General features: G+C 55.7%; 1 protein-coding gene across 19 annotated transcripts in view; it reads right to left on the bottom strand.

Moving 5' to 3' along the window:
- Nucleotides 1-4,481: 4,481 nt before the first annotated feature.
- DOCK9 (dedicator of cytokinesis 9) overlaps nt 4,482-16,260 on the bottom strand; it is a 254,379-nt gene continuing 242,600 nt past the window's right edge. For all 19 annotated transcript variants that reach the window (XM_056108397.1, XM_056108448.1, XM_056108475.1 and 16 more), the window contains 4 exons: nt 12,352-12,542; nt 8,308-8,408; nt 7,191-7,329; nt 4,482-4,639 (listed from right to left, as the gene is read on the bottom strand). In XM_056108397.1, the coding sequence (XP_055964372.1) occupies nt 4,517-4,639; nt 7,191-7,329; nt 8,308-8,408; nt 12,352-12,542 (554 nt within the window). In that variant the 3' untranslated portion in view covers nt 4,482-4,516. The remainder of the gene's footprint in view (nt 4,640-7,190; nt 7,330-8,307; nt 8,409-12,351; nt 12,543-16,260) is intronic.

The raw sequence follows: 16,260 nt of genomic DNA, 5'->3' as shown, positions 1-16,260 counted from the left end.
AGTTCTTGTGTTGAGAAATGAATTTGATATATATTTAATACTATAACCATGGGCTGGAGTGATAGCAAAGCAGGTAGGGCGTTTGCCTTGCATGTGGCCGACCTGGGTTCGATTCTTCCACCCCTCTCGGAGAGCCCGGCAAGCTACCGAGAATATCCCACCCGCACGGCAGAACCTGGCAAGCTTCCCCCCTCCCCACCTTGGTATATTCGACAACGGGAGGACAGTGCTACAGTGCTACTATAACCATAATTTAGAAATGTTTAATACCATCTACTTATATGGTCACTTGTAAATAAAAATTAAACAATGCAAGAAATCATTTAACAAATAGATTTTCTCCAAAAGTAACTTCGCTGTGAATTTTGTACCCAAATAAAAAATTTATACATGAGTGAATTTGTAATTGCCATCAATATTTTTCATTGGGCTGGCTGCAGAAAAATATTTTCAGTATTTTTCATCAAGGGAAAATATAGATGCTTTTCCTATGAGCGCAGGAGACCTGGATTTGAATCCTGACAATGCAGGGGCAACCCCAAATAAAAAACAACCAAGGAAAACCCTCAAGTCTTTCACTGCAATCTCCTCGAAGATGAGCTGACTTCTTTCTGTGCAGTTCCATAAACGAGGGTTGGTCCCTTACCAGGCTTAATCTTATCTGATGGGGCAAATGACTGTCCACATTAAGTGATGAGCTATCAAGTTCGCTCTTTCCAGACTCAGGTTTATCTTGCTGCGTGGAGACTGCAGTTTTATTGCTTCTAAGCGAGGCATTTATGAGGAGGAGGTCCAGCTCAGCAAGCGAGGAGGCTCACTCTGGACTCGTCCCCACGGACACGAGCGCGGCTTTATGACGCTGAGCTGAGGATGTGACTTGGACAAACGCACCAAAGCCCTAAGTCCAACAGCTCCTGGAAGGGGCTGTCAGCTCCAGTGAGTCATAGTGGCTGTCTCCATCTGTCCCCGAGCACCTGCCTGTGTTTAACCCGCAGTTGCTGGTGGATCGATGGAGAAAGTTTCAAGGATGCCCCTGAGATCTTTGGCATCTGGGTGCTGACCTGGACGGGACATGGGGTAGGGGGGAGGCGGTCTTGGTGCCCACCTCGCCATGAGAAGATGCCCCTCCCTGACGATCGCCTTCACCCCCTCCTTAAGGGGAAGCACCAGAGTTCCTGGAGCAGAGACCCAGATGCCTCCTGTTTCTGGCTATGCAGAAGCAGCCGTGCTTCGTCATGGGTTGCTCTGTCAATGCTCCCTGGTGCTCCCCTAGAAAAGTCGGGAGAACCAGAGCAGACTTCGAGCAGCCCGGGAGATGGACGGTGGCGTGCCTCCCACCCATCATCGCCTTAGAAGTGGGGACTGTGAGTGTCGTGTGGCATGATTTGTAAAAGTTCAGTCAAAATTCTTTTTTTTCCCTCTCCTTTTTTTGGGTCACACCCAGCAATGCTCAGGGGTTACTCCTGGATTTTCCTCTCAGGAATTACTCCTGGAAGTGCTCAGGGGACCATATGGGATGCTGGAGATCGAACCCGGGTCGGCCGCGTGCAAGGCAAACGCCCTACCTGCTGTGCTATCACTCCAGCCCCTCGAGTCAAAATTCTTATAAATAAACCCAGACATCAGGCTTCTCGCCCGGGAAGGTGAAGGCTATTGAGAACCCTCAACTTTTAGAGAACCTCCGAGTCCTCACAGTCGATACACTGGCCAGAACAAGAATGTTTAAATTCAGGACAGAGGCCAAGTTTAAGCAAACTTGTGTGGCTGTAGGGAAAAAAAAAATAAGGGGCTGGAGCGATAGTAGGGATGGTGCTTGCTGTGCACCTGGCCAATCCTGGTTCGATCCCTGGCATCCCATATGGTCCCCGGAGCATGGCCAGAGTGATCCCTGAGTGCAGAGCCAGGAGTAACCCCTGGGAATTGCCAGGTGTGATCCATACATTAAAAAAAAGAAAGAAGGAAAGAAAGGAAGAAAGGAAGTAAGAAAGGAAAGAAGGAAAAGAAACCACCCAGTGTTCACGGTAGGGAGAGCTCAGGACAGAGCATGTGTTTTGCATCCCAGAGACCCACGTTTGATCTCCTAGCACCACCAGGAGTGACCCTGAGTGTGGCCCCAAATAAAAAACACAATAAGCAAAAGAAACAAAAGCCTCCAACAGAAAGGCATGGGGCGGGGTGGGGTGGGGTCTCCACATGGAAGGTCCCTTCCTTTTACCCCAGAACCACACAGGCTGTGACTATCCCCGAGGTAAGTCAGCACTGCAGCCTGAGCCCCATGGACACAGGCGGGGGTCTGTGCTGGCCACAGGCAATGCCCCAGGTCAGGGTCTGTGCTGGCCCCAGGTCCGGGTCTGTGCTGGCCATAGGCAATACCCAGGTCAGGTGCTGGCCATGGGCAATGCCGGCCACAGGAGCGTGTATGCTTGAGGCTGCCATGGCACAGCGTGGACAGATGACTATCTATTCCCAGAAGTGTGACTTATCCAAATGCCAGAAAAATCTGGGTAGTGCTGCGGAGGAAAAGCCAGAGGAAATAAAAACATCCGTGCAAGCTCCACCTCACTGTGCTGGTGGGGGCCAGCCCACGGCAGTGGAGCATGCGGGCAGTTTGTTGGGTGGCTGGAGTCCGTGCCCACCTGATAAACAGGCACAGAGATTCCCTCAGGCCTCCAAATCCAGCCCCAAGAACGACGAAGACTGTGCCGGCCTTGTTTCATCTACGAGCCTCTTCTTCCCTGGAGTGTCATATTCACTTACTGATGTTTGAGGGGGGCACTGGCACACCCAGCAGTGCTCAGGGACTACTCTCAGCTCTGCACTTGGAGTACCCTCCTGACATGCTCAGGGAACCAGGGAGAGCCGGGGATGGAACTGGGGCCTCCAGCCACGGACCTCTCTGGCCTGTCCCGGAGCACTTTATTTTATTTTTGCTTTTTGGGTCACATCCAGCGATGCACAGGAGTTACTCCTGGTTCATGCACTCAGGAATTACTCCTGGCGGTGCTCGGGGGACCATATGGGATGCTGGGAGTCAAACCTAGGTTGGCTGCATGCAAGACAAATACTCTACCTGCTGTGCTATCGCTCCAGCCCCGAAAGCACATCTGACCAACTATGGGGCTGGAGAGATAGTACAGGGGGTCAGGTACTTGCTTTATATGTACTGACTTTTACTGATGGATTCCTGGTGTTGCAGCTGATCCCCTGGACCGTGCCAGGAGTGACTCCTGAGCACAGAGCCCCAAGCACTGCCACATGCAGCCCCCCAGCACCAAAACCAACGATGCCCCTCACGCCCAAGTATCTCAACATCCTGCCCCTCAGTGCCGCCAGACAAGAAAAACCCAGCATCTACTATCAGAAAATGAGCAATGTTATTTTTAATACAGATGTGGTACAGTATCTAATTACAGCAGGGCAGAGGTTCTAGTTAAATAAAATTAAAAACCTTTATTCCCCCCTGCCCCCGCCCCAAATATAAAATTTACTAAAGCAATGTCTCAAAAAGAAAATAAAACGTGGTGAAGTGGTCTGACACCATCGTTCACCACAGGATTTAGGATTTCCCAATGACATCTTCCACCATTTTGGCAAAGGGATGACATCTTGAAAACAGTTTATAAACCGAACATCTCAAAGACTGTGTACACCTCCGTATTGCACCTTGGTATGTACAAGAATACAAGAGTCATGGGTATCATGTTACTAGCCACAGCATGAACGGGGTCACGATAAAACCAGGCAGGGAAGCCACGGGGAGGAGCAGGAAACGTGTAGAAACGGAATGCGTCTGTCCAGAATGCTGCTGAGCACGAACTCAAGACCCTATGCACATAACGATGTACTGCACTACTTGTGGGTGTTCCGCAGAGTTGCTTATTAGGATAGGACTTTGGTTCTAAACTGCCTGACGAGTTCCCAGCACACTCGGTCCTCCAAGGTCCCTATTTCTAGTCGATGTGGCTCCTGGGGGGCAGAAATGCGCTCAGTCTCCCAAATTTCACTGGTACAAAAAAAAAAAAAAAAAAAAAAGGACAAGGGTTGGTTTCTTTCGTCATCCAAAACTAGTCACCAAAAAATAGTTCTTATATTCAACCTGAATGTGCCACGGGGGGTGGGAGTGAGGAGGGAAGAGAAAAATATTTTCAAGATTTTCCAGCTGAGCCTTGGAGGCAAAGGGGGTTTACCCTCTGCCCTGCTCTGTACATTCTAGAAGGCTGCTTCCTGCATTCGAGACGACTCTGGGAGCACGAGCCCAGACTCGCCCGAGAGTGCTCGCCACGAGCCTCTGTTAAGACACAAGGAAGACTCTGAGTATTGCCAGCGAGAGTCGAAGACATGAAGGTGGGTCTCCTCGGGGGTCCAGAGAGGCAGCAGCAGCGGAAGAGTCTTCGTGACTGTCCCCCCGCCCCCCCACCCCCTCGTGCCCTGGCCGTGTCCTCGTGCTCTGGCTCCTTGAGGGAGTCCGGGGATGAGCCGTGGGAATCATCCTGAGTTGGCCCCCCACGGCAGGGGCTCACACGATGGAGGACGAGCTGGTCATGCCGTGGACCATGGTGCTGGTCGGGGTCCCGCTGATGGCGTTGAAGATGTGGACGGAGTTGGGCAGCACGCTGGCCTTCTCCTCCAGAGGGCAGATCTTGGGGACAGAGACACAGCATTACCAGGTGTTGCCACCTGCCTGGGTCAGACTCTCGCCCGCCAGGCAGGGATGAAGTCTTCTAGTCTCTCAGGGGCCCCTTAAGTCTATCTAACCTGCTCGCTGTGTTCCCTGGCAAGGTCTTTTATTTATTTATTTATTTATTTATTTTTTGCTTTTTGGGTCACACCTGGCAATGCTCAGGGGTTACTCCTGGCTTTGCACTCAGGAATCACTCCTGGCAGTGCTCAGGGGACCATATGGGATGCTGGAAATCGAATCCGGGTCGGCCGCATGCAAGGCAAACCCGCTGTGCTATCACTCCAGCCCCCTGGCAAGGTCCTTTAATGCATCATCGATGCCGGTACGGTCATTTGTTCTTGTTTGGGGAACCATACCTGGCAGTGCTCACGGGTTACTCCTTCCTCTGTGCTCAGGGATCACTTCTGAGGGGCTTGGGGAACCCTATGCAGTACTGGGGATCGCATCTGGGTTGGTTGGTTACGTGCAAAGCAAGTGCCCTCCCCGCTGGACAATCACTCCGGCTCAGACAGTGCAGCCGTCTGTGTTCATTAAAGTCGCAATGAACCGTGAGCTACCAGGGGCCAGTTTCAAGGTTGCCCTCCCCCCACCCCCCATCTTCTTCTGTACTCAGCAATGCAGTGCAATGCGTGGCGCTTGCCTCTGGCCTGTCTGCACACCCAGGGGTGGCCCCTGGGTACACCCGGAGCCAGCCGGGTCTAGGTCACCATCACGGACTTCCCTCCTGCCAGGGGCTGTGCTAAAGGAAAGTTCTGGGTGCCAATGTGAGGGGCAGTGAGACGTGGTGCCACACTCAGTGCCCACTGGGGACAGAGCTTTCTCCAGCCCACAATCTGTGCTGCTCTCATCGGCTCTCCAGGCTCCCGAGACATTTTGGACAAAGCCCTTGAGGTTCCTCCATACACGCGTGCCCAGAGCTCCCGCCCTTGGCCCGCTGAGTCACGGGCCAGCTCATCTCTCTCCTTCGCTGCTTTTTAACCCAGGAGGTGACACGTGTGGCCACGCCACCCAGGCCCGCTGCTGCCTAGACTCAGAACTGCCGGGCCTGAACCCGCTTTTCAAAGCCCGCGAGCGGTTAAAAGGAGCAAGAGTGTGACGTTACCATCCCAGCTGCACGTGTCCGCATGAGGGAGAGAGGAAGCAAACAGGTTAGAGCGTGGGCAGCCCACGACAGGGTCCCGCCGCGTGTATGTCCGAGCAGGACCGTCCCCGAGGCACTCACCGGACCAGGAGGCACCAAGGCAGGGCAGGGCAGAGGCAGAAGCAGGCATGGGGCATCAAGGCCGGAACCCCACAACCCCCTCCCCTCACTGTGTGTGATACGAGGGTGCCGCCCCCAGACATTCACTAGGCTTCCTGGAACAGCTGTTCCCTCAGGACATAGGTGAGCCCATAGACGCCATCTCTGGGAGTCCATGCGGGAGGGAGCCCCTGGTGGGAACCCGAGAAGGTTGGCGGGAAGGTGAGGAGCATGGAGGAAGCAGCCAGGAGCGACATTGTCCTGGACCCGCAGGTCAGCAGGGAGAGTTAAAAACTGGAACTTGGGCCAGAGAGATGGCACAGTGGATAGGATAGGCACAGTGGATGTGGCCAGCGTGGGTTCAATCCCTGGCATCCCATATGGTCCCCTGAGCACTGCCAGGAGTAATTCCGAGTACAGAGCCAGGAGTAACCCCTGTGCATTGCATTGCTGGGTGTGACTAAAAATTAAAAAAAAATATGGAACTTGGGCTGGAGAGATAGTACAGCAGGGAGGGCATTTGCCTTGCATGCGGTCAACCTGGGTTCAATTCCTGGCTTCCTACATGGTGCCCCAACCATTGCTGGGAGTGATTCCCGAGTGCAGAGCCAGGAGTAACCCTTAGCATTGCCAGGTGTGACCCAAAAAGCCAAAAAAAAAAGATTGACTGCCCCCCCCCCCAACATTTTTCTATTTTGTTTTTGGGTGACTCACCAGTCCTGGGGGGCCACTCAAGTCTAACATGCATGCCATGTCCCTTGGCAAAGATAATGCTGGTTTTGGTTTGTTTTGGTGCGGGAATCACACCCAGCAGTGCTCAGGAATCACTTCTGGGGTGCTCGGGGGACCATTCGGGATGCCGGGCATGTAATGTGCAAGGTGGTGCCCTGCCAGCTGTACACTCTCTCTCCAGCTTTCCTCCCAACAGCCCCATGCCATGGTTTGCAATGACACATGACACTGAACGTGACAGATAACCTCATTCTTCCGGGCACAGTGTAAGCAAAGGGGGCCCAGGGAGGGAGGGTCTGGGGGCTTCTTGTCGGAGTGAGTGACTTTGTTCAGCAGGATGGCAGCAGCGAAGTAAAGCCAGAAGCCGCTAGAGCAGTGGTGGAGGGGCTGGTCCTATTAGCGGGAAACAGGTGGGTGTGCGTGGCTATTTCCTCCTTCCCAAGCCCGTGTCGCTGTTCCTGGACATCACGGTTCTGGAGGAGGCCAGGGGTCAGGCCAGGTGGGGGGAGCCGCGACCCCGGCTAGGGTGGTACAGACCTGCTCGCGCATGATCTCCGACAGCTCCTTGGCCATCTCCCTGTAGTTGGCCTTCATCTCCTCCTGGTACTCGACCTGGTCCTCCTTGATCAGACGCTCATTGACCGCCAAGGCCTGGCCGCAGGCCTCCACAAACTGCCTGCAGGGGGCGGGAAATAAAGGCAGGAGTGGGAGGAGCACAGGACCCCTCGACCTCACCTTGAAGGAAGTGGGCAGTGCTGTGAAGGGAAGCAGGAGGTGACCCCGAGGCCCTGAGCTGACCCCGAGGCCCTGGGATGACTCCTGAGGACCTGGGTTGACTCCTGATGGCCTGGGCTGACCCCAGAGGGCCTGATCTGACCCTGAGGGCCTGAGGTGACCCCTGACGGCCTGAGCTGACCCCTGACGGCCTGAGCTGACCCCAGAGGGCCTGAGCTGACCCCGAGGTCCTGAGCTGACCCCAGAGGGCCTGAGCTGACCCTGAGGCCCTGAGCTGATCCCAGATCCTGAGCTGACCCTGATGGCCTGAGCTGACCCCAGAGGGCCTGAGCTGACCCCGATGGCCTGAGCTGACCCCAGAGGGCCTGAGCTGACCCTGAGGGCCTGAGTTGACCCCGGAGGATCTGAGCTGACCCCTGATGGCCTGAGCTAACCTCAGAGGCCCTGAGCTGACCCTGAGGCCCTGAACTGACCCCGAGACCCTGAGCTGACCCCTGAGGCCCTGAGTTGACCCTGAGGCCCTGAGCTGACCCCCAACGGCCTGAGCTGACCCCAGAGGGCCTGAGCTGAGTCCGAGGCCCTGAGCTGACCCCTGAGGGCCTGAGCTGACCCTAGGAACTGAGCTGACACTGAGGGCCTGAGCTGACTTCAGAGGCCCTGAGCTGACTCCCGAGGCCCTGAGCTAATCCCCGAGGCCCTGAGGGCCTGGGCTGGCCCTGAGGGCCTGGGCTGGCCCTGAGGGCCTGGGCTGACCCCGAGGCCCTGAGCTGACCCTGAGGCCCTGAGCTGACCCCGAGGGTCTCACCTGAAGACCCCTGAAGGCTTCACCTGAAGACCGAGAGGGCACCACCTGGAGACCCCTGAGGGCCTCACCTGAAGACCCTTGAGAGCCCCACCTGAAGACCCCTGAGGGCCTTACCTGAAGACTTCCTTCAGCAGCTTCACTTTGTTGTCTGGGTATCTTTTGGTGTTAGTGTCGTCCAGGAAAGCCCGGGCATACGCCAGCGGGCCCGCATTGACCTGGGGAAGGAACGAGGCGCTCAGGTACATCCTGGAGGAAGGGGCTGTTTTCATGTCGCCATTCGTTCACTGGCTTCTGCTAAAAGTGCTCTGGAAACTTCTCACTCCCCCAAAAGAAATGGAAAAAGCTGCCGTGTTCGGTTTTACGAAGCTCAACTACCTCCCGACCCTGAGGTGGTTTGCTTCCATTTCTTATTTTTTGGGGGGGTTGCGTCACACCCAGCAATGCTCGGGTGTTACTCCTGGCTCTGTGCTCAGGAATCACTCCTGGTGGTGTTTGTTTGGGGGATGATACGGGATGCCGGGGATTGAACCTGGCTTGACCGTGTGCAGGCCAATGTCCTCCCGCTGAGCTACTTCTCCGGCCCCGAGAAGGTGGGTCACTTTCTGTAGGATGAAGGGGTGCTTGAGAGTCCCGCGGGCCTGAGCCAGGGAGGGGTGCGTGGTCTGCGTGTGGGGGGCTCTGGCTCGGTTCCTACCACGGCCTGGTTTCCCCAAGCATCTGGGTATGAGCTGGGAGCAGCCTCTCCACGGCACCCAGATGCCACTGTGGCATCTCTGGCTGTGAAGGGAATCGGGGAGGGGAGGGGGTGCTGGTTTCCCCTCCCCACATGCGGCACTGAACCAGAGGACAGAGTCTGGGCCCTGGAGGGAACATGGCGGGTAAGGCAGAGCCTCATGGAGGAGCCAGGGACGCTCCCAGCATGGGTAGGCCGGGGACCAAGGAGAAGAGGAAGGAGAAAGTCGTGGGCGTTGGTGATGGCTGGGAAGGAGCCACAGAGCACTCGGGGAGTATGGGTGGGCTCACCGGAGGCCAGGAGGGACAGGCCCGTGGGGGGTGCTAATAGGCAGTGTGCAGGGCATGGCTGGCCCAGGGGCTGCCAGTGTGACAGTGCTCACAGGACATGCAGGCACACATCCCCGAGATGCGTGTGGATTAATGGGGGGGGGTCTGCAAGGTATGACAGACCAACGGCTGAACCCCGACACTGCTGAGGTCTGATGCCTCGAGGCCAGCCGCCCCCAGAGACAGTGACCCCAGGGAGGCTGGTGCAGAAACAAACGAGAGGCACATCGGAATGACACCACCCGGATCATCCCCCTGAGCTCCTGCTCTGTGTAAGCAGGGTCCCCTTCGTCACCAGGTCTGGCTTTCTAAGACGGCAGAGCCGAGGTCACCAGCAGATGCTGCCTGGCCTTGGCCTCGCCCTCCTGGCCACCACCACACCCTCGGCCCCGCCTCTCGGGAGCCATAGGGTCCCCAGGTCATGCTTCCCGGCGGTTCTGATTCGAGCTGCCAAGATGTAATCTCTGGCCCGGTTAGGTCATGGCTCAGCACTGCCGGGACCTTCCCAGAGGCACCAGGTAACTCACTCGGCCGCCCGGGAAAATGTTTGGGGCTGCGTGCGAGAGAGAGCTGTGGATTGTGAGTCTTTCAGAGGCAAAGCAGACTTAGAAAAGACCTTTAGGGACATCGGGCTCCCGTTGGCGGCCGGTGACAGCTCCGAACTTCAGAGCAGACAGCCCAGAGGGAGCACAGGAGATTCTGCGGACACGCTCACTGAAGTCAATGAATGGAAACAATGTAGAGGGGATTCAACTAGTACTGGAGAGCTCAGGACACACGCAGGCAGTGACTTTAGTAACACGGGTGTGAGATGTTCCTGGAACAAGCATGAAGTAAACTAGTCTGTGCCTGCCAAGGTGGGAGGGGGCTTTGAGGGTGGGTGGGAAGCTGGGGACATGTTTTTGTGTTCCCAGAAACTGGGTGGAGGGAAGGTCATGCTGGTGTTGCGATCGGTCTGGAATATTCAACACTGGAAACAACTGTGCTGTGAACAGCTCTATAAATCACGGTGCTTCGAATCAGGTTTCATAGACAAAATAAAAACACAAAGGCCGAAATAACACAGTATCCACCCGAACCAAACACTCGCTTCAGGAAAATGAACCAAGGAGAAGCCCCAAATCTCTGTGCTGCAACCTCCATGTAGCTCTCACACACACTCACACACGCACGCACACACGCATGCATGCATGCACACGTATACCTGCATCCTTCTTAACTGGGGTCAGAAGAAGGCCCAGGGGACTAAACATGCAACTGTGCAAAACTCACAGGAGTGATTTGCATACACCTAGGAATATCAACAAGGCCCAGGGCTACTGGAGGGGGGGTTGGGGGGGTGCGGTCATTTCTTTTCTTTTTTTCAGGAGCTACTGTGGCAAGGCTTGGCCTGACAGTTTGTGTGCGGGACCACTGTGCTGGGGGTAGCCACGTGTGCTAGGGGCTGGACTCACAGCCTCGCACATTCTAGGCTTTTACCTATCACCCGAGTCCACATTTTCTGATTTCCCACCGAACCCTGTAGGAGAACTTTCTAGAACAGCCCAGCATGGACAAGCCAAAAGAGGGAGAAGGGGCTATGCTGTGTGTCCCGCTGCATGTCCACAAGCTGAATATGATTATACAGTCAGTGAATATAGATATATATTTAATTTTTTTCTTGGTTTTTGAGCCACACCTGGAGATGTTCAAGATGTGCAAGAAGGTGGCCGAGCTTTGTATTCAGAGTCAGACCCCTTCCAGCTGGTTACACCAGAATTACTCTAGTGTAGTGGGGCAGCTCGGGGGACCGTATGGGGTGTCAGGGATCAAACCCGGGCCTGCCACATGCAAGGCCAGCGCCCTCCTCGCTGTACTACCACTCCAGCCCCAGACCAAGGAGGCCTTTATCCAGGGCGGCCACACTCCTGGGGATCTTGACTCCTCTCTGCCTCCACGAATAGATACCAAGGGGCAGCGAGAGTGCAGATAAGCATGAGAGGAGAGTGAGAGAGAGAGACAGAGAGAGAGAGAGAGAGAGAGAGAGAGAGAGAGAGAGAGAGACAGAGAGAGAGACAGAGAGAGAGAGAGCTCCACCCCGGAGATTCCTGGGCTGGCACAAGCCCTGGGCACAGGGGAGCGGCAGCTGGGCTCTGTGCTGGGGTGAAGGATCGTGTATGACCTCAGGGACTCTGCGAGGGAAACTTCGGTGCTTTTTTCAGATAAGAGTTTTATAGGCAGCGGAGAGCAAGTGCTTCAGAAGAGCTGACGGCATCCCTGCCTCTGTACCCCGAGAAGCATCCTGGCACCACACCCACAACGCACCTGCACATTCATGCTGTGTCAACACTTAACTGTACACTCACATGTGTCCACACTCACGGGTACACTCACACCGTGTCCACACCCACCTGCATGCTCACGCTGTGTCCACTTACCTGTACACTCACGCCATGTCCACACTCACCCGCATACTCACGCCGCGTCCACAGTCACCTGTATCCTCACGCCACGTCTATACTTACTTAAACACTCACGCCACGTCCACACTCACCAGCACGCTCACGCAGTGTCCAGACTCACTTATACACTCATGTCGTGTCCGCACTCAATTATACACTCACGCTGTGTCCATATTCACTTATACACTCACGCCATGTCCACACTCACCTGCACACTCACGTCTCGTCCACACTCACCTGTACCCTCACACTCACACCATGTCCACACTCAACTGTACGCTCACGCCATGTCCACACTCACTTGTATCCTCACACCATGTCTATATTCACTTATATGCTCACGCCGTGTCCACACTCACCTACACACTCATGCTGTGTCCAAACTCACCTGCACACTCATGCAGTGCCCATACTCATACACTCATGTCCGCACTCAATTATATAGTCACGCTGTGTCCATACTCACTTATACACTCACGCCATGTCCACACTCACCTGCATGCGCACGCCGCATCCACACTCTCTTGTACCCTCATGTGTGTCCACACTCACATGTACACTCATGCCATGTCCACACCCACCTGTACCCTCAGACGTGTCTACACTCACTTATACACTCACACTGTGTCCACACTCACACTGTGTCCACACTCACCTGCACACTGACGCTACCCTGGAGCTTCAGCTGCAGCCTGATCATGTCCACTTCGTCCGCGGAGCACAGCTGGCGGAGCTCGGCCACCTTCTTGCTCATCTCGTCAATGGCCACCTCGATGGGGTTCAGGTCTGTGTGGTGCTGGTACATGACGGGGATCCGCTTCTTCACGTACGGGAAGCAGTGGATGGCTGTGGACAAAGGGGCCCGGGTCACCCTCACAGTGTCTCCGGGCAGGGCAGGGCTGGGGGTGCTGGTTCCCCTATTCCCTGTGCCCCTCAACCCTCCCCTGCATTCAGGGTGCCCAGGACTGGCTCTGCTGCTCTCAGGGATCATCCTGGCAGGTTCAGGGATTCATAGGGAATGGCGGGGCTCAAATCTGGGTTCTATGCATGTGAGGCAAGGGCCCTGCCCGCTGTCCCATCGCTCCAGCCCTGTTCCCCTTTATGACAGACAAGGCCACCGTTTCCGGAAACCAAGGGCTTGTTTCTCAGACGGCACGTGGCAAGCGTGGCCGGGCTTCTGCCGCCCCTCTTTTGGAGAAAGGCGTCTTTGGGGCATCTCTCTGTCCTTCCCTGCTCTACTTTTTTTTCCTGCCTGTCCAGCTCTGCAGAGAGTGCTGGAGGTGGAAGGCGGCCGTGAGAACAACAAAGACCCAGGCAGTGGCCTTGAGACACCACAGCCCAGGCTTGATCCAGGACATTCCCCAACAAATCCATTTCCCTCCCTGGCACAGTTGGGGCTCCTGGGCTTGGCCATCTGCACAGATGTGAGCCCACGGGTTCCTTGGCAGGGAGGGTGTGTGTGTGTGTCTCCAGGCTGCCACACAATCACAGCCTAAGTGACAAGCCAAGTGACCACAGCGGGAACCTTGGCAGGGTTCAGAGGGCACAACCGGCTGCCACCCCTGCCCGCACCCACCCGAAAGGCCCAAGGTTATGGCCGGGGAGCTGTTCTGTGGAACGAACAACACGGGTCCAACCTCATGAGAGCAAAGTCTTAGGAATATCCTGACCCATCACTCCTGAGCTCGTTATCAATTGAGACTCGTGTGACTCTGCGTTCCCCTCCCTTCCCTTGTCAAAACAGAACCCAGGTATGACTCACTGGCAGGCCACGTGTTTTACCAAACAAAATCCATGCCTCCCCCCCGCTCCCAGTCATGAGGACAGCACAGGAAGTGGGGACGGAGAGCCTAGGAGCCAGGAAGCCCACCCAAGCACAAGGGGCAACCCTCCTCCCCAGACATCTGGAACCCAAAATACCCTGCATCAGCAGGGACCCCCAGGCTGGACAGAAGCAGTTGGGGGGACCAGGTGCCGGAACCTTCCCCCCCCCTCCCCCCCCGGTCCTCATTGCTGACGGGAAAGTCCCGTGATGTCTTGGTAAGGCTTCGCCTGTGTGGTGCATGACTGTGCGTGTTCTCTGTTCCTCAACTGCGTGCGCCTGCCTGGCCCCTGGATGCTGCACACTCTCTCCCGGGGATCCCTGAGACCCCCACGGATGCCAGCCCGGCTCTGCCAGAGGTTGCCTCCCACCTTCCCCTTGGCAAAGTGCTCCTGAGTCCGGGAGCTCCCTCGCTGCCCTCTCCAATGGCTTTTGCTCCTGACGGACTTGTTAGGGGAATGCTTAGGGGAATCTTCAGGAAACGTTCCCCAGGGACAAGCAAATCCCAGGCTGGGCCAAGCCTGTGGCGGGTGCTGGAGGGCCCAAAGGAAGGGGCTCTCTCTGGGACAGAGCAAAGACACTGGCAACACCACCCCAGTCCCCCGCGATGCCATGCTCCTGTGAACCCTGACAGGTAGGGGGGAAGAGAGGGGCAGCTCCCTGCCTATAGCCCCCTTTTCTTCTCTGCCGTCCTGAGGTCTCCAGCAACAGTGGCTGCAAGGCAGCATGTTCAGATGCCCCCTCCCACTCTTTTTTATTTTCACCTTTTTTTTGGGGCTGGAGCGATAGCACAGCGGGTAGGGCGTTCGCCTTACACGCGGCCAACATGGCCGACCCGAGTTCGATTCCTCCGCCCCTCTCGGAGAGCCCGGCAAGCTACCGAGAGTATTCGATATGCCAGACACAGTAACAACAAAGTCTCCAATGGAGACGTTACTGGGCCCGCTCGAGCAAATCGATGATCAACGGGAGGGCCTTTACCTTTCTTTACCTTTACCTTTTTGGGGTCACACCCAGCGATACTCAGGGGTTACTCCTGGCTCTGCACTCAGGAATCACTCCGGGCGGTGCTTGGGGGACCATATGGGATGCTGGGAATCGAATCTGGGTTGGCCACGTGCAAGGCAAACGCCCTACCCGCTGTGCTATCACTCCAGTCCCCCCTCCCACTCTTGAGAGAGGCTTCATCTCTGGCCTCTCCATTTCGTCTACCAGGGCCCAAACACACACTCTTGTTTTTCCCCAGAGGACAACGTTCTGCTCAGACCAAGAAGCTCAATAGTTGGGACCACAGCTATGATAGGACAGCAGGGAGGGCTCTTGTCTTGCACGTGGCCCACCTGGGTTCAATTCCCAGCATCCCAAAGGGTTCCGGGAACACTGCCAGGAGTAATTCCTGAGTGCAGAGCCAGGAGTCACCCCTGAGCATCAACAAGTGTGACCCAAACCAAAACTCAACAAAAAAGTTCCATAGTGGGTGGGATCTAGCCACCAGATGAAACACACCTCTCTCCCTTCACAAAATTTGTCATGTGATTCGTAGTTTGTCTTGGGGTTGAGCTCAGGGCTGATGGAATCACAAAACCCAGGATGGAAGTCAGGGCTCTCGTTTCCCAGGGCAGAAGACTAAAGCACAGAGAGGTTGTGTAACTTGCCCAAGGTCAAGAGCGAGGCTGGAACTTGGGTCTCACGGCTGTGCTAAGAGGGAAGCGGCCCAGGAGAAGCCACCGTCAAATACACTACTGATTAAATTTTTTTTGGGGGGGCGGGGGGCGTCACACCTGGTGGTGCTCTGAAGCTACTCTTGGCCTGGTGTTCTGTAGTAGCTCCTGTGGAACTCAGGGGATTAAACCTGAGCCCCAACACACAAAACAGTCATTAACCCTAGAACCAGCTCCCTGGCCCCAAAGGGGTCTTTAATTTTGGGGTCACTTCTGGGAGGTGGGGGAGAGTTGCTGGGAGGTAGCAGGGGTCACTCATAAGAATGATAGCAGAAAAAAATAAGTGTTACTTGAGCTTGTGGGTTATTTTAAGCAGATGAAATCTAAGGCCTGAGAAACCCAGGGTCAGCAATGCCCGTTAATGCCTCACGGAATTGCGTTAGAACAGCTGTACATGGCCTTGAAGAACAGACCGAGGACCGCGAAATAGCTGAGGATGCCATCAGAATCTAGGCACTGGGCACAGTCCAGCATTGGGCTTCCGGTCTCCTGGCCTTCCTTCCTTCCCTCTCAAGTCCCCAACCTCAGGCCGGAGCGAGAGGTCAGCAGGCCGGGTGCTCCCCTTGCACACGGCAGACCCTGGTTTGATCCCTGACATGACCACCAGTGATGCCCGAGTCAGAGCCAAGCCAAGAGCCACCCCTGAGCAACACTGGCCTAAAAAAGGGCCGAGGCACAGCGGGGAGGAAGCTTGCCTTGTACACAGCTGACCTGGCTTCAATTCCTGGCACCACCCGGGGTGTCCCAAGTCCCAACAGGAGAGACCCCTGAGCACAGAGTCAGGAGTAGGCCCTGAGCACCACCAGGTATGGCCCTCCTTAAAGCCTCAAAAAAATAAAAACTTCAGTGGTGAAGCATACATGAGGCCCTGGAATCCATCAATAGGCACCACCCAGAAATAAATGGGAGGGGGGGGGGGCAGAGAGGAACTGAAGGGGAGCAGGAAGAGAGTCCTGCAGCTAGGGCACTTGCTGTGCATGCCGCTGGTCCCAGTTCAGTTCCTGGCTCTGCATCCGGTTCC

Source organism: Sorex fumeus, unplaced genomic scaffold, assembly GCF_029834395.1.
Source record: "Sorex fumeus unplaced genomic scaffold, SorFum_2.1 ptg000008l, whole genome shotgun sequence".
NCBI lineage: Eukaryota > Metazoa > Chordata > Mammalia > Eulipotyphla > Soricidae > Sorex > Sorex fumeus.
This window is presented reverse-complemented; position numbering and strand designations above follow the sequence as displayed.